This window comes from Pituophis catenifer, unplaced genomic scaffold (genome assembly GCF_029215685.1).
Source record: "Pituophis catenifer annectens isolate HBS135680 unplaced genomic scaffold, rPitCat1.0.hap2 SCAF_8, whole genome shotgun sequence".
NCBI classification, from domain to species: domain Eukaryota; kingdom Metazoa; phylum Chordata; class Lepidosauria; order Squamata; family Colubridae; genus Pituophis; species Pituophis catenifer.
The window spans coordinates 3496553-3517409 of record NW_027256888.1 but is presented as its reverse complement, the minus strand read 5'-3'; the positions used below and the strand labels follow the sequence as shown (position 1 = coordinate 3517409).

Below are 20857 nucleotides of genomic sequence, written 5' to 3'. Positions count from 1 at the left end.
GAGAAGGGAAGTTTTACATTACTAGCTAGAAAATCTTTTTACTTAAAACATACACAAACCTTGTTATTTTAAATCCTCAAACTTTTGCATACTTTAATTTAAATCAAACTTGGGAATGTACAAACAGAATCTATTAAATTCCCCAAATAAACTATCTGATAGTGCAAACTGAATGTATAGTATAGTAATAGTAGTAAACCGATAATGTCGATTCCTTTTTTTTTTCAGATTATCGTGACTAACAAGGTAAATTATTTTATAGTAAACTAATTTATATATAAAATGCTCTGTAAATAAAATCTCTATATTCAAGCACACTTCCACCCCAATCCACTAAGGACAATCAGTTTCTGACTTCTGTAAATATTACAAAATTCTGGATTGGCTTTTCTTTATAGGGCCTATATATCTGTAACCGCAGGGGATGGATGCAATGCACCGTGGCCTTGAATTACACCTGAACAGTCGCTAATACAGTTGGCTCTTTCTTGTCTGACAGGGTTCATGCCTGTTTGGGAAACAGGAAACTTAGTTAAGGCACCATCTTTGTCTCTTTGCCAATCCCAACAAGCAACCATTGCTTTTTTAAAAAAACGAAAGTTCTTGATGATACGCACGGGGAAGAATACCTGAGCCTCGCACACAAATGTCACCACACCGGGACTCTTAAGCAGGTAACAAGTCTCAAAGACAGAGACTCCTGACAAGAGGAAAATGAATGCTGTGTTGCATGTACACATTCTGTGAAAAAGAGCATGGACGCAAAAAAGAAAGGCTTCTGTAAGGCCAAAGGTGAAAGGAACCACAGATCTGAAATTAAACGCATCAAAACCAAATCCTATCAGTTTTCATATTATTGTAAAACTTTTCAAGTACAGAGTATCAAACATGCAATTCTGTCGTTGGACACCTATCGCTACCGCTTAGGTTTTACAAATGAGGACTAGGAGAAGACATGGAATTTCTTTGGCAAACAAGCTCACTTAACCCAATTCCTTCTTAGTATCTTGCTTTGCGGTCTTTCTTCGTCACATGAATTAAGGTAATTAAAATGGTTCGTTAGCACTTGTGGAAATCAAAGGCTCATTATATTTAATTTCACCGTGTATACACCTTGGCAAAGGCTCTGCTTCTCAATCTATAGCATATGCTGAGCAACCCGGTTGTGGACAATATTGAATATTTACCTTTTATCTGTCTACACATAGGAGCAGTGCTCATCTTTACTGTAAATTAGCTGTTTGAAAAGGCTGCAGGTTAATTCTCAGCATCTGTTTTACAAAACATAAGTCCCTTTTGAAAATTTTGACGGATGGTGTGTTAAGAGTGTAGTTGCACAGTGCTTATATCTACTCAATACGCGCGAACTTCAAGAAATAAGAGTGAACAACCTGCAACTGCCCCTAATCTTGTTACTCAACCATGTTTGCAGATGCAGGAAATATGCATTAATTTGGCTGGATATGGCAAACACTGGAACTCTCGTGACTTCGGTCCTTCATCCTTCTTCACCATTCGTCGGGTCTCTGTTTCGTCGTGTCATAGGCTCTTATTACTTCCGACTGCGAAACGATTCCATTTTCATCTTGCGAGAAAGCGTATCCATCTGGAAGTGGAGAGAGTTGGGTTGTACACGAGAAACAGTGCGGATCGCTCTAACGCTCTTTAAATGCTTTGAACGCATCGCGGAAATGAAATAACAGGTTAGTCCTCAACCTGCAACGGTTCGTATCGTGACGGTTCAAAGTTACAATGGCGCTGGGAAAAAAAGGGATCTGTGACCACTTATTGACTGTTGCAGCATCGTCATGGTCATGTGATCAAAATTGAAACGCTTGGCAACTGGCTCATATTTATGACCGCTGCAGGGTCCCGGGGGTTGAGCGATCACCTCTTATGACCTTCCGAAAAGCAAAGTCAATGGGGGAGCCAGATTCACATAACAACTGTGTTGCTGACTTAATGTCAACTCGCAAAGCATCCCTGGTCTGCTCTCGAGTTGCCATAGGCAAGGGGGATGGGAAATGAACTTTGCAGCTGCAGCGAGGGAGCACTTCAGTCAAAACAAAAAGCACATTCCAGCCATCTCCCTGTCAAGGCCATCTCCATGGTTACCCACAGTGGCCGGAGGGGAGTGATCTCTATAACCCGCGAAATTTTCCCTACAACCCACAAAATTGCTTTGTTGGAGAATGTGACTGATGACACACCTTGGGGGGAGGGGTTAAACAGGGTCAGAGCTGGAATATAAATTAAGTGAGGTCAGAGTTGGCTTCACTTGGAAAGTGCGAACATGAAGCTCCTAATAAATAACTGGATTTCTTTTGAAGCTTGGCTCGAGGCTCGTGATTTAATTAGGGCGTCAGTCGGAACTCTGACATCTAACAATTGCTGTGACTTGCTTAACAATTATGGCAAGAAGATAGCAATAGAACTCAGACATATATGCCACTTCACAGTGCTTTCCAGCACTCTCTAAGCAGTTTACAGAGTCAGCCTTTTGCCCCCAACAATCTGGGTCCTCATTTTACTGACCTCGGAAGGATGGAAGGCTGAGGCAACCTTGAGCCGGTGAGAACTGAACTGCCGAATTGCTGGCAATCGGCAGTCAGCAGAATTAGCCTGCAGTATTGCATTCTTACCACTGCACCACAACAGCTCTGAAAAGTTGTAAAATGGGGCAAAACTCACTTAACAACTGTCTTGCTTTGCAACAGAAATGTTGAGCTCAATTGTGATTGTACGCTGAGGACTGCCTGCACCGAGAAACATTTTGTTCAGGCTAACCTTAGAGACTCGCACAAAAAAAGGAAGGAAAGGATAACAGATTTGGCGAGCAACAGTACTCTGAAGAACATTTATTGATAATGTGACATGATTAAAAAAGTCTGATTCAAGTTTAGATCCTTTTAAATGCCAAATTTCAAGAAGGAATTAGAGTGCCAGGACATTTGACCCACTTTGGATCAGATCTAGTCCAAATTGAGGTCTGTTGGCACAACAGGTTATCACTGGAGCATCCAAACTGTTCATGGAGATCAAGAGATTTTATTTATTAATCGATTCAATTTATATGTGGGTCATTTCACTGTTACAATGATTCTGGGTGGCTTACAGAATAATAAAAAGTAAAAAAAAAGTTAATTGTAAAACGAGAGAAATAGGACATTAAAATCCAAGAGGGCCAGCGACACAGGGTGGGAATCTTCTCTCTATCCCATTAGCCACTCCCAGGACCAGATTTTTAGGCTCTGCTGGAAGGTCAGGTTTATGGGGGATGACTTCACCTCCAGCAAGAAAATATTCCAAAGAGATGCTCTGAATCCATGTGAGACAGATGAAGGTGAGAAGAAGTGAAAGATTTCACAGAGACTCTTTTATTAAAGAGACCCTTCTCAATTTTCTTTTATTTACCCTTTATTCTCTTTTATGTAATTAGTCCCTCAATGATACATTGGGAGATTAATTTTCTTTAAAATTGAATTTTTGAAAATTTCATTTGCTTATTTGTTTGAAATATTTGCCGTTTGCTTTTTCACTTTCTAAACCTTCAATGTAGCTGAAAATCAGTTACACGGCAGTAGGCAGATGAGACTGTAGAATAATATGTGAGCTAATCGGCATGTCGGCAAAATTTCTGATAAGACTGTGCTGTTATTTGCAACCTCTGACTTTGTGTTGCTTTCTAGCACACCTCAAATACTTACGAAGCAAATTTTGTTGCACAGATTCGGAGCGGTACAAGTTGACGTGGTTTTTCTTAAAGACGTTTTTCAATAGCTGAGCTCTTTCAGTTAAGCTAGGAAACAAAAAAGGTGACAAATTTATGAAATGCACTAAAATTTAGGGTGGGTGGGGCAGAAATCCAGACTGCAATAACAAATATTGAACAGAATATTGGAAATGACCAATGGCAGCAATCACATATTTAACATTAATATAATGTTAATAATAACATTAGCTACTGTATATACACCTACTCAGGGCCTGAAAATGGATTTATTTATTGGCAACGCTACTTCAAGAAAAGTTTTTTCAGCTCCTATTATTAAAGCCAGTAGATTTCTGTTACTAGTTCTATATTTGACAATGATCAGGCTCTTCATAAGTATTGTAACTGGAAAAATGATTATTATTCTTGTTTACTTTATGCTTTAAATCAGCGTTGTAGCTTTAGCCTCAAAATTTAAGGCACCAAGCAAACTTTTAGTATGTTTTACAGTAGGATGTAAATACGTTTCTGGTTGACAATTTAACAAATAAATCAGAGCTTGTTAATGTTATCTTAAACATTTGAACGTAAGGATTTAATCAGCAAGGCCTGCAACTAATGATGGTCAGATTGCTGTTATGGAGGGCATCCGGGAAAAAACTAGGGAGAGAAGTAATTTTGGATCTTTGGTGCCAATGCATTCCCTTCACATCATTTGCAACAACTTCATGTTATTGTCAAATTTTCAGGGATGGATCCCTGAATTCCCTGGGTGAAGCTTGGGGATGGGGGCAGAGAGCAGGCCACAAGCAACTGCAAAATGGAGAAAGGGAAGTCAAACTTCACTGAGTGAGCAAGTCTCTTGGAAACCCCTGGACTTAATCTTAAGCAATCAAAATATAGAAATGAAACAAATTACATGATTGGGGGAGTTGTAAAGTTGTAAAGAATGAAAATAAACACAGGTTTGGAAAACACAGGTGAAACCCCTTAACTGCTGCAAAGTATTTTATTATACCTATATTGTGTTTGTAGTGAGTCTACCGTAATCTTGCAAAGGGTTACGAGGGGAGTTAAAGATATTAAAATGATAAATGGTATTTAATTATCAACTATCACAGCAGTAACATCAATTTGAATTGTATGTTTATGAAATAATTACTGTTAAGTGCTCCGTAGCTACTTAGATATTATAGTTACTCTGTAACTATATTACTATTATAATATATTATATCCTAGTTACTCTGTAACTACACTGTTGTTACTGTAATTACTCTGGGAGAGGAAGCCAAGAGAAAAGGGAGAATTAACACTACATGGAAATAATGGTAGGGAAGAAATAATACTCCAAGGAAAGAGTTGATTTTTTTTTTTACAAAAAAATTAAATTCGCAAGGTAAAGGGCTACTCTCAGGTATATTCAAATGCATCCTTGTGTGCAGCCATTTGAAGCCCCTTGTTTCCAACAGCTCCTTCTCTTCTGATTAGGAATTCAACTACTTCCCTTCCAGGCCCACTGAAATATACATATCATAATTACCTATTAGTAGAAATAAGCTCCCTTAACTGACTAGATGCAATAGGGACAGGCTACAAGCTAATCCAAGCTGCTCTCAGCACGCTGAACTAGTTGCATCATTAGTTAAAGTGGATATTGAATTAATTGGAAGAGAATGCTTAACTAAGGCAATATTTGGTTCATTTTATGAGCAAAATTAATTCAAGAACCTTTACGACGTGGATTTCAGACTCCAAGCGATGAGGTCAACTCAGGCCAAACACATAAATAGAATGCTAATATTCAAGGGTTGGGGAAATTACAGATAATCATATTCTACCTTTTTCCGTGCAGAACAGCTCCCGGATCTTGTGATTTTGCTTCCAACTCCTGAACTTCATCTACTAAGGTCTTAAATGCTGCCCTCTTCACTCTAAAAGAATGATTTATATATTTCAGTTAATTCATTTTAAAATTCTGAATCTTTTTATCTGTCTGCAAATATCAGTATAAAATTAAATGTAACCCAGTGACGTTAAATTCAGTCCCACAATAACATTATCTAAAAAAGAATATAAATTATACTATAGTGGAGCCCACAGAGAACTCAGATTATTCCTTCATTTTTGAGATTAACCATTAGGGAACCAGGGAGTAATATTTTCCAAAGAAGCATTGTATCCATACAGTATATTTGATTTTAATATTTTATACTTTCATATAATAAAACTGTGATATTCAGTATATATGTTGTTCTCCTCTGAGGAGTAATCTCAACTAAAAGAACAATCTGCAAAAGCAGGTCATAATTTAGTAGACTAAGGAGTCAATTCTCTATACATGTGTAAATCTAATTGAGCTTGTATTTAATTAGGAAGATATGCCAATAATTATACTGCATCATTAAATGCACTTACTTAGGAATACATCCTGTTGAACTAATGGGATTTTGTCCTGAGTAGCTGTGAAGCCTGCACTGTAATTTTAGGTAATTAACAAATGGACAGATTAATTATTTGGTAGACCATATATTAATTATATCATACTTACACTTTATATACTACATCAAATATCAGTGCTGTCACTGGAATACTAAATAAGCCCATCCAGAAGATTCCGGAGCTGAACAACATCACGGCCTATATAGATTAAAAAAAAAAAAAAAAAAAAACCTATACAATGAAACATTTGCAACGATGGTAAATAAAATCTCTGCGGAAAGCTCAATCATAAATCGCCTATGTAGAAAAAAATTAGTACCAACAGAAGAGAATATTTATAGCTGAGCGTTGAACTGTGGGGAGGTCCTTAGTCCTTTCTGAACTTGGTTGTTTTACTTCCAGACATTTCATTACCCAACTAGGGAACATCATCCGTGCTAGAAAGGGTTAAGAGTTTGTGGAGAGGAAGAGGAGCAGGAGGACAACCATGGGGTCCTTGGTGCTTTCTAAACTCTGTTGTTTTTTTTGCATAAGCCACTTAGGTAGTATCATCTGTGCTAGATGGAAGTGGTGTATGTGTGAATGTATGTATTTGTGTACACACACACACAAACAGAGAGTCCATCCCATCCCGTCTACCACTGATGGTGTTATCTGGTTGGGTAATGAAACATCAGCAAGAAAACCAACAAACTCAGAGAGCACCAAGGACCCCACAGTCCTCCTCCTCTTCCACTCCGCAAACCCCCTTTCTCCTCTAGCCCTGAAGATGTTACCTAGTCGGTTAATAAAATGTCTGCAAGGAAGCCACCAAGCTCAGAATGCAGCAAGGATCCCACATTAAAAAATGAGCTCCCAGCCATAAAAATGTATTTTTTTTTAAATTTTCTCCAGAGATTCAGAAGCGAAGTAACTCTTCCTAGCTGCAGGAGAGTCTGTTTGTGACTGGTGGGGTGTTTCATTGCCTGGAGAGGAAAACTGTATGGCTGTTGTGGCGTTGATTGTCCCAGAAGTGGAGGTTTTGTATAGGTTTTAGCTAAAAGAGGTATTTTTTTTCTCCTGAAAAAATTTACACGCTTACTGGCCTTTAAAATTCAATAGAAAATCTCTGGACATCTAGTGCAATGTATTGTTTCACCGTCAGAATTATTTTTTTTTTCAGGATTGCCATTTTTAATAGTTTGTTAAGCCACCCAGAATCAATGGCCAGTGGGTTGTTTTAGAAACTAAAATAATAATTAAATGCTTTTTTGGGGGTTGGGGGTTGGGGGAAAGAATAGGCAACCTGTTTGGATACAGGTTATTTTAATCTTTGTTCTAGGGTTATTTTTAATGTTTTTTAAAAATGATTTTGATTACTTTGTAATCATTACATCATTTTATTGTTGGATACCACTGCTTTGAAAAATGTTGTGCATTAGGACAAAATATGCCGAATAAAATCTGTAAAACAGTTGCTGGTAAACTGAGAGTTTTTTATTTACCAGCTCATAATCCTTTATTCACTTTCCAGAGAAGTAGATAGATTATCTGAAAGCACTATAATATTTGAAAATACAATTAAGCCCTTCACTAAAAGCAGAAGTTTATCAGTGAAATTTTCAAGGTATTTTGAGTAATTTAAAAGCTGAGGGCTCATTACATGCACTTGCACTTCTTATTAGCTCCAGGTGTACATATGACAATGCAAATTTCAGGTTCCGAGATGTGATAGTATGCTACGAAGTACACACTAACAACACTCAAAATAAACGCATGTTGGGAATGAGTTTTTGGCATTGTATCTGTTCAAAATCATGGGAACAGATGGGTCTCACTTCATCAAATGACAAACAGGAAATTTCCATTGCAGGAGCTTTTAAACTCTTCTGCTGAATAAGTGGGAGGCCTGTTAATCCCCTGGAGCAGCAGTCTGGGGGCCCCCCAAAATCACTCGACAGACAGACAAGGGACCCTTTTTCCTAAGGCTCAAGGAGCAGGAGGCGATGGGGCAGGCGAGTAAAATCAGGGGCCCCTCTCCTGTAGCAGTGATACAGTTTGTGCTTGGAGAATGCAGTTAGCGCCTTTGCCCTTCATTAATCACAAAATGGTAAATTATTTGGCCCAGATGTAAATTGCATTTAAAAAAAAAAAAAAAAGAGAGAGAGAGAGAGAGAGAGGGAGAGAGAAAGTGACGATGCAGTGACTTTACAGGTGGAGTGGAAACTATGCCCTGTGATTTAATCAGAGTATTATTGCGTGCAGAGAAACTAAGGATGCTCATAGAATTAGATCCATAACAGGTGAAAGAAAAGAGGACGATTACTTTTCTAAGTGTGTTGCAAAAGTGCTGAAGAAGAAAGGCCGAGTAGCTTCTAATGGGGTGGTGGGGGAAAGCAAGCCAAGAGAAAATGATAAATACGACTGATTTCTGAATTAAACATAAATGCAAAAAATAGCCGGGGACGGGGGATTTAAATAGAGTTCCTTTCTTTCTTTCTTTTTTTTAAATGGTTCTTAATGACTTTTTAAAGTTAGGGAAATACCAAAGAACCATCCCCCTTGTCTAAGCCCCCTTGTATTAAAAGTTGCTTGGTGAAACAGCAGAATTGATAATGTAGGTCCCAGGATGTTTAATTCTGAGCATTGTGATGCTAACGATGGACGAAGGAACAACGGGCGCCCACATTCACTCAATCCAGCCCTTTGGCTTCACAAATGAGCAACCTGAATTGAAGGAAGGAAAAAAAAAAAAAAACCCCCACCACCAAACGTTTTTCTGCATCATATTTGAAAGCCTGTCAGATTTTGTTCCCCCCCTCCCACCTTTTGCAGAGTTAATCCAAAACTAAAAGATTTAAAGCTGACATTCACATTAAAGACAGAAAGCTTCTTTGTATGTGTGTGGGTGAAGAGGGAGAAACACACAATCCCACGGAGGTATTTCCTTCCTTTCTGTTTGGGGCTGGGGGGAGGGGCTGGGGGGGGGGAAAGAAAAGCTCCCTCTGGGCTCAGCTCAGAACCCATTTTGTCTCTAACTTTTCACATCTCTCTGCCCGTAGACGGGTCAGCTGAGAATTTAGCAAACGGATCCAGGGCAGACAATGGCCGCTAACAGGGACAGCCTGTTCTGGGGTTGGACTCCGTCTGCCTTTTCGCGATTTACAAATTCATCGGCCGCCCGCTGCCAAGTCTTCTGGCCCTGGCCCCTTTCGGCCTTGGGAAATCAAATGCAACCTTGCTGAAATGTTGGCATGGGACTCCCCCCCGCAAAACATAACAGAGAAATACAAATTGCCAGAGGGTCGGCCTCAGTTGAGCCGAACGTCGTTAGAACCTGTTGGATGTTAACGGGTGAAAGGGTCCCTCTTAAATTTATTATCAATTAAAAAGTGATTTTCAGAAACGTGCAGGAAGCATTTGGCTCAGCGGCTTTGACCCTTTCACCAAACTGGCTCTCTTGTTTACGTCTTAAGATTTTTTTATCCTGCCTTCGTGACATTAAAAGACACTCAGGAGAGCGAGCAGGGGTCATACTTCTTCCTCCTGTTTTCTCTCACAACAACCCTGTGAGGTTGGTTGGGCTGAGACAGAGTGACTGGCACAAGGTCACCCAGCCGGCTTTCATGGCTAAGGCGGGACTAGAATTCACCATCTCCTAGTGATTGGCCCAAAGTCACCCAGCCGGCTTTCATGCTTAAGGTGGGACTAGAACTTACCATCTCCCAGTTAGAGATACTCTCTTAGTATCTCTACCCAATCAGAAGTCAAGGGGATGGAACCCCGGAACCAAAACTTCAATGGCAATCCTGACCTTAAAGGAACAGCTTATGCCATGAGGTGCTTTTAGCCTCCATATAACTGGGTTTCATAAACTCATGAAAATGATCCTGTTTTAGATAGGCACCTACCGGTGCAATTGGACTTTTTCTTTTCTTGCATCGCGGATTTTTAATTTTTGATTGTGAGCCACAATTTTAAATTAGCCGGAAGATGGATTCTACTGAGATGATTTGAGGAATGACCTATTTTTTATTCTTTTACCATTATCAATTACTTTGATTTTTGTACACTGATCAACCAAAATGTCCCAAAGGTGCTTTCCCAAGAGCCAAGTTTTTTCCCCCCTCATGTTGAGTTTCAAGCCAACTTTTGCACTCTCCTCTTTCACCCACATCAAAAGGTCCTTTAGTTCTCCGTCCCCTTCTGCCATTAGAATTCAAAAATATACTCCCTGCTAAATGTATATTCTGTTTTATATTAGAATTTGCATCAAACCACAAATACATATTTCTGAAAAACACATTTTTACCTATATTTTTCACCCTTTTTTGGCCAGCTATCCTTACTGTTACTAGCTCCTCGTTGTTTTTTTAACCGTTTTCTTATTAGAACTTTCTAAAATATTTTTATCATCGTTCCCTGGAGGTGAATCTTCAGGTTTCTGCTTAAATGCTTTTCTGAAACATTTTTTTTAACGCTAGCATGTCAAAAACTACCATGTCCAGGAGAATTCCTAAACTGTTGAAAAGATTACTAAGTTTTAAATCATCTCCTGCTTGAAAGAAAAATTGTAACACATATTTTCAAAATTTTATGTTAATTAAAAGAAATATTACCTCCCCTGACATGTCCGGTGCCATAGGAATTACTGGCCATAAAGAAGAGTAGATGCCAAAAAATACTATCCAGAGGACAATGCTGCCCCATATAGCTATATGACTAAACTGGAAAAAAAAGAGAGAAAGAAACTCAGTTAGTAAATGAATATTTTTAAAGCTGTATTTTTGTAAATCTGAATAAACAAACAAAAAATTCCACCATTAATTAAAAGTGTCGTGCATTGCCTCAATAGAAATGAGCTGCTATCATTTATTGTGTTATAATATTTTAAAGACATCTTACCAAAGTCCAATATGAAGTCTCCAATCCAGCTTTTAAGCACACTGTTATGACCACAAACTAAAAAAAAAGAAAAAAAGAGGAGAGACATTACTTTTCCTAACCGGATAAAACTGAACTCAGATTGAAATACGCGATTTCAAAATTGAAGAAATGTTTAACATTCTAACATCTGTATAACATGCAATTTAAGAAATCGTTATCTTGCTTCTGCGTTTTCCTTCAGTTACAGATGGAGTGCAAACAAGTTACTTATACTCCGCAGCTTACAAGTGAGTGAGTGAATGAGTGAGCATCTCTGTGTGTGCACGCTTGCAAATGATGCCCGAGTAAAACACAGAAAACACACGAATGAATGCCCTTATGTCATCTGGGACAGAACACCCAGAGGTTTTGATTATATGAAGACATTTATGGAAAAAGAAAATAACAATTACAACAAACACTGGACTGAAAGTAGATGATCAACAGAGGATGGCTGTTGTATACAAAATGACACCAAGTCATTTGGCCTTTCATGGTAGCTAGAAACAGCAATAGTGTTTAGATTTGTATATTGTAAGCCACTCTTGGGCATCACGGAACAGGGTGTGTGTGGTTTTGCACACTACCTAGTCCATGCAAAAGGATGGAAGGCTGAGTCAACCTTAAGGATCGAACTCCTGGCAGTGGGCTGAGTTAGCCTGCAATGCTGCATATTCTAACCACTGCGCCACCAGGGCTCTTAAGCTGCTTAAGTAGGACTCAGTGAGGTCAACTGCTGTTTCCGGTTTAAGATCTGAGCTGGAACTTACTGTACAGAACTTACTGTATATACGGCATTTCCCAAGAGCAAGTAGTCTGAAGTTCTACCACTGGCAAACACAGTATCTATAAAAGAGTAACATTGCCAACGTTAACTAACAGATTCTGCACGCAATTTATTTGCTTTCATTAGATTCATATGGCTGCCAACTCGCCAAGCAACTCTTACCTACAAACCAGTGATGGGTTTCAAAATTTTTTACTGGTTCTGTGGGTGTGGCTTGGTGGGCGTGGCAGGGCAGCAATGCACACTTTTAATTACTGGCCAAATTTTTTGTTTGTTTGTTTATTCAGATTTACAAAGATACAGCTTTAAAAATCTCCATTCCCACCACACTCCAGGGGAAGGTTACTGCAAAATCCCCATTTCCTCCCAATCAGCTGAGACTTGGGAGGCAGAGAATAGATGGGGGCGGGGCCAGTCAGAGGTGGTATTTACCGGTTCTCTGAACAATTCAAAATTTCCGCTACCGGTTCTCCAGAACTGGTCAGAACCTGCTGAAACCCACCTCTGCTATAAACATCTCAAGACTGGTACTTTAAGAAAGAAAAATGGGCAGCTACTACAAATGAATAAACCATCAGCTATATTTATATGTAAGAAACCACATTCTATGTATACTGCACGTTTGTATAATAAGGCAAATAACCGAAGAAGGAAATCTAGAGTTAAGAGGAAAAAAAAATTCCAGGCTTTCTCAACTTTAGTTTGGCAACTTTAGGATGGGTGGCTTTCAAACTCCAGAATTCCCCAGCCGGCATGTTTCTTCAAGTGGTACCTATTCATTACAGCTGCAGCCCAAGTAATTTACAAAGAGATTGAAAACTGGTAATCAAAAATTCTTTAATCAGGTGTTAACTAAAGTAATAGTTAGGGAGAAAGAGCAGATGTCTACTGGTAGTCCTCAATTTACGACTACAATTGAGCCCAACATTTATTTTGCTAAGTGAGACGTTTGTTAAGTGAGTTTTGCCCCATTTTACGACCTTTCTTGCCACCGTTGTTAAGTGAATCACTGCAGTTAAGTTAGCAACACGGTTGCTAAGTGAATCTGGCTTCCCCGTTGACTTTGCTTGTCAGAAAGTGACCCTGGGACCCTGCGACCGTCCTAAATACGAGCCAGTTGCCAAACATCTGAATTTTGACCACGTGACCATGGGAATGCTGCGATCATGTGAAAAACGGTCATAAGCCACTTTTTCCCCAGTGCCGTTGTAACTTTGAACGGTCACTAAATGAACTGCCGTAAGTTGAAGACTGCCTGATTTCCATTTTAGCAGCCCTGCTTCTAATAAAGGGTGAAATCGTATTAGTTTAGGAATAAATGTATTTAGTATATTTCCGCATATTGTGAGATTATGTGGAGGAATACAGAATCGTTAATAGTTCTATGCATTTGCATCTGGGCAAAAACATGTGTTGCAATTTTCTGGGGCTGAAGTAGGTCAGGGACGGGCTAAAAATAAATATCTACCTTCAGTTTTCCTCCCAAGGCTGCAGGATAGCCATTTCAAGCAAGGAAGGAGAGCATCGTATGCACATCTGCAACCACCAGCTGAACATTTATGGATTCAATTTCATATTTGATTTTCCTTTGTCAGCTTTTGGAAATATAATTTTCCCAGATTATATTCAGATTATAATTCTGAATGATTATTTGGATTATTCCGTCTGGCTAATGAGTGGCTGTATGAGTTTGTTAAACAAACAAACAAATACGTACGTGTCTACTGTGAATGCAGTCTTTTTTATTTTTTAAATATTTACTTACCATACTGGATAGCTTTTAGCGGAAACCAAAACAGAATTACTGAATGAAAGAGGCCATTTAAACAATGGATCCAGAAAACCTAAGCGAAAACAAACATTAATGACCGTCATTGTGGTAAAAGTAGCTCTATAAATTTTAACTTTTTATACACATATATTAAATACATAATATATAAACACACACACACACACACATATATATGCAGTTTAATTACGCACATGAAGCATTTTTTATTTATACCATTTTCCTGATTAACATGTTACAAATAAAGATAATAAGACAGTTATATCAAACATGTACAAAAAGTCTATGTGTTTTTATGTATTTATGTATGGACAGAGTCAAGTCAAGAAACCCCTTTCACTATTTCTATAAAAGGAAAGTTGTTTTGTAGTAACGCCTGACATGCTTTTACAAATCACAATCTTTATTGTGCTAAAGAGAAACGTATTAATCGCTTGAAATTGTTCAAACAACAGAATTATGTTCTCTGCCTCAAAAAATTTTCTACCCTGCCTGTAACATCTTTGTAATATTATCTAACTGGCTAAGGTTGTACAATCCAATTTATGCCACAATACTTTGCATATTTGAACTTTTGTGTTACTCATTAACCTTTGTCTCTCCTTGCTGTGTCATTGACAAAAGAATATTATTTGAGAAAAAGCTGAGATGGGGGGCAAGAAAATTAAGACCGCTTTTTCATTTTTATGGTGAATACTCATTGTCCCACGTTAATCCTTTAACCTCTCTTCATGACCCCTGAACTCTGACCCTTTTGATCGCAATGAATCTGTGCACCATCGTTTAGGGCAATGAAAATTCTAAATCTTCCATATATCAAACCAAAAATATCTGTCTTTACAAATCATTTGAAATTGTAAAACCTGTTAAGAATTAAAAACAATAAAAAGTTAGATCAGTTTCTAAAATAAAAAATATAATTAAAACATTTACAACTGAGTGGTTCATGGGATTTGACCACATTCATAATTGTGCAAAACAAAACTAAACAGGACACTACAAATAGAATAACTTCATCTGCATTCACTGAACTTTTTCAAAAATAATTATATGTATTCACAAAAGATAATGTGAAAATTGTGGCAGAAAACCTATGTTAGTAAATTGTTGAAATTCTTTTTGATCTATCAGGCCTACACAATTATTTATACTGTAATTTGTTTAACAAAAGAGGAATATAAAGAAAAAAAATGTAGGAAGCATTTAAGAAACTCATAAAAATCTGAGCTAATTAGTTTTAAAGTGCTATAAATAAGCGGTACAGAAGCCACATTAATTTAAAACATGATCTGTATAATTATTCTGTTAATGAATTTGATGTTAATTAAATTGGTGTTAATAAAATTACCAACACTAGTTCATATTTAAGTGTTCTTTCTATATGTATTTGTTTTAGGTTTACTTATACCTAATGAAGAGAATTATGTACAGAAAAATAATATAATAACAATGTGAACAAAGGCCAACATCAGCTAAAGCACCAGCACCTGAGATTTCACTTTGTTGAGTGTATTATGATACAATCAATCATACTTAATTTAATTGGCAAAATATACACTCTCAGATTCAGATTATAGTTATCCAAAAAACTCTTAACTAGTACATCAGTATTTGGAAATTGTGCATCTATTATCCATACTGGCTTTTAAAAAGTTTTTAAAGAACCAGGATAAATAATTTGAACGTTATTTATTATTATTTATTTACTCGTAATATGAAAATTTCACTGTTGGCGTGAGCGCCAAAAGAGTCTCAACCAACAAGCATAAACAAGAAACTCTTCCATACACATGAATGATTTATTTGTTTGCTGAAGGTTCTTTCCGCTACTTTTTTACCACATTAAATCCTCCTCTGAAAATTTTATGCATATTCATGAACAGCTTTTCTCTGGAAAACTAGCTAGCTCAAAAAACAAAAAAAACAGAAGATAGACAGGATTGGATTTTATTGTTACTGGAAGCTTACTGAGATATAGGGGACCATCATCATCAAACTTATATGTAAATGATTTTAAGCACGTTGTCGTAAAATAGAATCAAACAGGTGTACATGCAATAATTACAAATTATTTCCAACTACCTTTGAATTGAAATCCAGAGCGTTTTGGGACGTCTTGTATAATTCAGGGTATTTTAGCATATTTACTTTGTGGCAGGATCTCTCAAATATTCCAAGCGTCAATGGAGGCATAGCCGTAAACATCTAATGCACAAACCAAATATAATAACAAAAACCTGTAATGAACATTCAAATATATTTTAACTATTAGCATTGTCAAAGAAACTAATTATAAAACTTACCACATTATAAAGTCCTATGCACCATCTTTCAAACAGTATCTGTCCAGAAAATCCATTAACAAATGCAAACCATATCTGAAGAATAGAGTTTTAAACATAATATTAGTTTTATGGATTGAAGGGCATCTTTTCTTGAATCAATAATCTTTTAAAAATGGGGAAAATTTTAATGGCAGAAAAGATAATAAACATGTGAAGAGTCTTCAGTCTATAATTTTTTTAAAAATTGCTTTCAATCAATTCTGATTAAGGTCACACCCTTCATGATAACTGTCTCTGAGACAATGTTTTACATAGATTATTTTGGTTCCACATTATCTCTGGGCATGATTCCACCTGAATATTTTATATAATTTGAATTATATTTTCTTGATTAAATCATTTATAATGAACATTTTTTCCCAACTGTTCTTCCAACTTGAAGGATTGGAATCACTAATATTTGCTAACCAAATATGTTCAAAACAGCAATAACATAAACTTTCAGTCACAGAAAAGTTAATAATGAAGACAATATCTATTTAACTTTTATTAGGTAACAGGGCACCTAATTCCTTTGTTTCTTAAGAGTACATTCCCATCCTTATAGATGTTCAATCAACAGATTAATTCTAATTACTAATGGATAAAAAGAATCCCAAAACAATATTACATGAATTTAATGCATTTCTCATTGAGATTGTTACAGGTTTTTCATACCTGAAGGTACGCAATAGAATGTTGAAAATACTCATCAACTATCTGAATATTTGCAAAATTTCTATGTAAATTAAATTAGCTGCCTATGATTAATGTTTTGATAACTATGAAACATTACAGTGCATAAGGCAATGTTTTTACAAGGCTGTATTTTCTGGATTTTTTAAAAAGCGTAACAGGGATTCTGTAGACACAACAAAATAATACTGAGCTGACATTTGAAATATAAATTATAGGGTTTGGTTTCAACAGCTGAATTCTAAACAGATCATTAACTGATATCTAATAATTAGAAGGAAAGGAGAGGAGAGCCTGAAAGCAACCTCTCTCATGTAGTAATTAACATAAAGAAAATTGTTAGAATTTAATAGATATCAGGAAGCATTGATTTTATTTTAATCAAATGCATACAAACCTGTCCCAGCTGCTAGATTTATACATTATGGCTGTTAATGTTAGCCACAGCAGCAAAACACTAAAAAAACAACACGTCTACTCACTTAACTTTTTATCAGGGACTTAACAAAAGAACTCATAGTCGATAAACATACCTCACCAGATATAAAACATTTAAGCAAAACATGAAATATATGCTATGTGTACACGAATCCTGAAATATAAGCAATTATTATATGTTCAGCATTTCAGGCAATTTAAATTTTTTACTCTAGCTTTGTTTTGTAGTAGAATTTTGCAATTTAATGGAAATATAAAGTGTTAACTAGACACCACTTATTTGAGCTAAATATTGGTCAAGATGTTTTACAAAATTCCAAGAGGGAAAAAAGAGAGTTGGGGCAGAAAAAAAAAAAAACAGCCACATAGATTTTCCTAGGCTTCAAGCATTGTAACAGGGAGTCTAAGATCCTCAGTCAGTTACTTGCTCTCACGCTTGAACAATGAAATGAGGTTCAGAACAGGCAGTTGTCCTTGCTACAGACATGCATATTCTGTCCATTCATTTATTCATTCAGTGTTGACATAAGCTATTAACCGCTGCATGAGCTGCAAAAGTTGAATGTAGGTTAAGTGATTGGCAGATCATTTCGAGATACGTTCGAAACCTTTCAGGGACTTTCAACGTCTTCCATCTCAGAAGCAAAAAGTTAGAATTCTAGATGAGACAATATTATTACTAAGCTACTAATATTCTGTTGCTTAATTAAACTAAGATTGTTTAACGTTTCAGTCATCCACTGATTAATTTTAGTTGGCAAAACAGAACATAAAATCCAAGCAAAGAAATTTTGCGGGTAGCTTTGTTAACTCTGGAGCCACAAAAAATACCAATGTATTTACGCAAAAAATACCAATGTATTTAAGCAATGTGTTTCCTAGTTAAAGCTTTCAGGGAAAGATAGCTAAATATATGGCACTGCAAAATGTTTTAGCCAATAACATATCCTTAACTGTGATTTAGCTAATAACGTATCCTTAACTGTGATATTAGAAGTGAGATAAAAATCATAAAAGGAAGGGAGAAATTTCTAGTAATGGAAAGGTAGCTACTGAAAAAGAAGGTTCCATGGATGACTGAAAATATGTTGATTTCATATTTTCAGTTAATATTTGTTATCTTCAGGATGTCGTAATTCTTGGTCTTAGAATTCGGGGAATTCAAAAGATGTTGAACAAAACTTAAGAATGTACATCTCTCAGCAATCCAGAAAATAGGACTGGATGTAATTTATCAATGTATAGTGGCAATTCGTTTTAAGTCATTGAAACAAATGAGAAGCATACATCCTAAAATTCAGTAACATAAAGAGGTTTTAAGAGATTAAATATTTTAGGATGCATGTTTCTTAATAATTCTTGCTGAAATAACAAATAAAACATCTTTATGATTATATTTTATTCCCTGGCTTTGCTTTAATTCGAATTAATGCATATCATGCAGCCACCAAACCTAAAGGATGCCAATTTCTCTTTGCATTGGTGTTTCATAAATCAAAATAGGAAGGAATGTTTGAAATGAATAAAACCATACCTTTCAGTTAAGATTTTGGGGGGGGGGAATTGAGAGGTGTGTTCCCCTCCCCCGATGTAAGCCCATTCTTACCTCAATAATATAAAGGACAATATTCTTGTAGAAGCAATACAAAATGCATTTAGCAACTCTACTGTAATTCCAGGCACCATGGACCAGAAGTAAGTTCTTCAAGTACTTGAACTACAAACAAAGAAAAAAAGAAATGCCTTTAATGCTTACAATCACATACTGACAATGATTTAATACTCTAAACCAGTGGAAGATCCTACCTGAGCTATTGAATAATCTGAAGAATTAGCGGCTTGGAGGCCTTCGTTTCCACTAATGCCTACGCCCACGTGTGCCGTTTGTATCATGCTGACGTCATTCGCTCCATCCCCAATGGCCAAGGTCACTACCTTTACCTGTTTTTTAACCATTTCTACAATATCAGATTTCTGCAGAGGCGAAACTCTAGAAAAAAAAAAAGGAAAAAACAATATTGTTATTAAACTTAAATAATGGTCATCAGGAAACAGATTACTGTCGTAATTTCAAATTGTCACTAAACAAAACTTAGTAGGTCGAGGACTACCTGTATAAGGGTCTCAATCCGGATGGAGAAGGTGAAGGACTGTGGCTCTATGCCAGCTATGTACATACTGAACAAAAATCAATGCTAATACTAATTAAAATACTTTTTGTAAGTTTTTTAATTTGTGGGCCAAATTTTTGTATATTTCATTTTAATGGTTTTTAAATTTTGTAAATTTTATGTGTTTTAATATGGCCTGAGTCCTTCGGGAGAAGGGCGGTATAGAAGTCTAATAAAAGTAAAAGTAAAGTAAAAGTTTTTGTTTTAGAGATAGCAGCCTAACACTAGCATAGCTGGTTGTCACCTTTAAAGCCCTTCATGGCTTGGGACCAGGTTATCTGAGGGACCGTGTCTTGCCGGTCACATCTACCCGACCCATCAGAGCTGGGAGGTAGGGAATGTTGTGGATCCTGCCCCTTAGCGAGACATACCTGGTGGGACCCAGAAGAAGGACTTTCTCTGTGGTGGCCCCCTCTCTCTGGAACATCATTCCCCCAGAGATTAGAATGGCCCCCACTCTAGCACTCTTCCGGAAGGTGCTGAAGGCCTGGTTCTGCCAGAAGGCCTGGGGAACCCAGAGCGGGATGGAGTCCATTAAATGGTTTGTGTGAGGCACTATTGCCGGGGCGGGGGGTTATTTTATTATTATAATTTATTATTTCTTAGTTTTATTGTTTTTATATGAGGTTTTATATTCTGTAAGCCGCCTTGAGTCGCCATGTGCAAATAGGTGGCAATATAAATTCCCTAAATAAATAAATAGACATTACGTGGTTCCCATAAGCGTTGACAACTTTACTTTAAATTCAACTGGAACCAAAAATATTTTGGAGGAATGCTGCCCAAAATTGTATGAGCAAAGGAAAAAAAAAAAAAAGAGAGAGAGAAAGATTTACCTGCAACAAATGACAGCTTTGCAGGACAGAGCCAAATCCAAGAAATACTGCCTGACACCAAACGTCAAAGCGTATTTTAATGTTTTGCCGTCAATGATTAGTGCAAAATCATTTTCCTTCCTCAGTGCCTCACCCAGGGTGCTGCAGTGATGGGTTAAGGTCTCTCTTGTTGCCTGTAAAATACCACAACAATAAGCATACGCATTGCCTCTGTGTGTTGTTCCTAGGGTTCTTCTCCCATTAAGATGTTTATTTTCTTCTGTGCAACTTTATTAACATAATTATCAAGGGAGTTAAAAACACAATTAAAATTACTCTAAAAAGAAAAAAAAGGGTACAAAATTCAACAGCAGCAGGGATTGAAATCAGAACTGATTAAAAACAGGAAAAATAGAATTTCCACAAAATAAAAGCTGGTTTAGCTCACAATTAAACTTGTCTGGGGGAAGAAAAAGGGTCTTCACCTGGCAAATATCCTTCTTATATGAATCTTGATACATGCTTGCACAACCAGGTTCCTATTTAATTGGGTTCAGGCTATATCAATGTCATTTACTGTATTTGTTGGAAAATGTGAATCCTTTAATTGCTTTTTATACACTATGCATAAATGTAATACAGCTGTATGCTAGAATTCTATCTAGATTTGCTTCCTCAGAAATAAACTCTGTTATTTTTGTCAATGAAACTCTGCAACCTGGTTGTGTCTTTTAGTGGATAATTTAAAACCGATTGAGAGGCTTTGCTAGGGGATTAAATC

General features: G+C 36.9%; 1 protein-coding gene across 1 annotated transcript in view; it reads right to left on the bottom strand.

Moving 5' to 3' along the window:
• Positions 1-242: 242 nt before the first annotated feature.
• Positions 243-20857, bottom strand: part of ATP8A1 (ATPase phospholipid transporting 8A1) — a 63347-nt gene continuing 42732 nt past the window's right edge. The window contains exons 25-37 of the mRNA XM_070949066.1: positions 20098-20270; positions 18897-19080; positions 18697-18807; positions 15936-16010; positions 15715-15837; positions 13609-13687; positions 11841-11902; positions 11036-11092; positions 10750-10857; positions 6261-6349; positions 5551-5643; positions 3708-3799; positions 243-1606 (exon numbers count right to left, since the gene is read on the bottom strand). Of these exons, the coding sequence (XP_070805167.1) occupies positions 1509-1606; positions 3708-3799; positions 5551-5643; positions 6261-6349; positions 10750-10857; positions 11036-11092; positions 11841-11902; positions 13609-13687; positions 15715-15837; positions 15936-16010; positions 18697-18807; positions 18897-19080; positions 20098-20270 (1344 nt within the window). The 3' untranslated portion in view covers positions 243-1508. The remainder of the gene's footprint in view (positions 1607-3707; positions 3800-5550; positions 5644-6260; positions 6350-10749; positions 10858-11035; positions 11093-11840; positions 11903-13608; positions 13688-15714; positions 15838-15935; positions 16011-18696; positions 18808-18896; positions 19081-20097; positions 20271-20857) is intronic.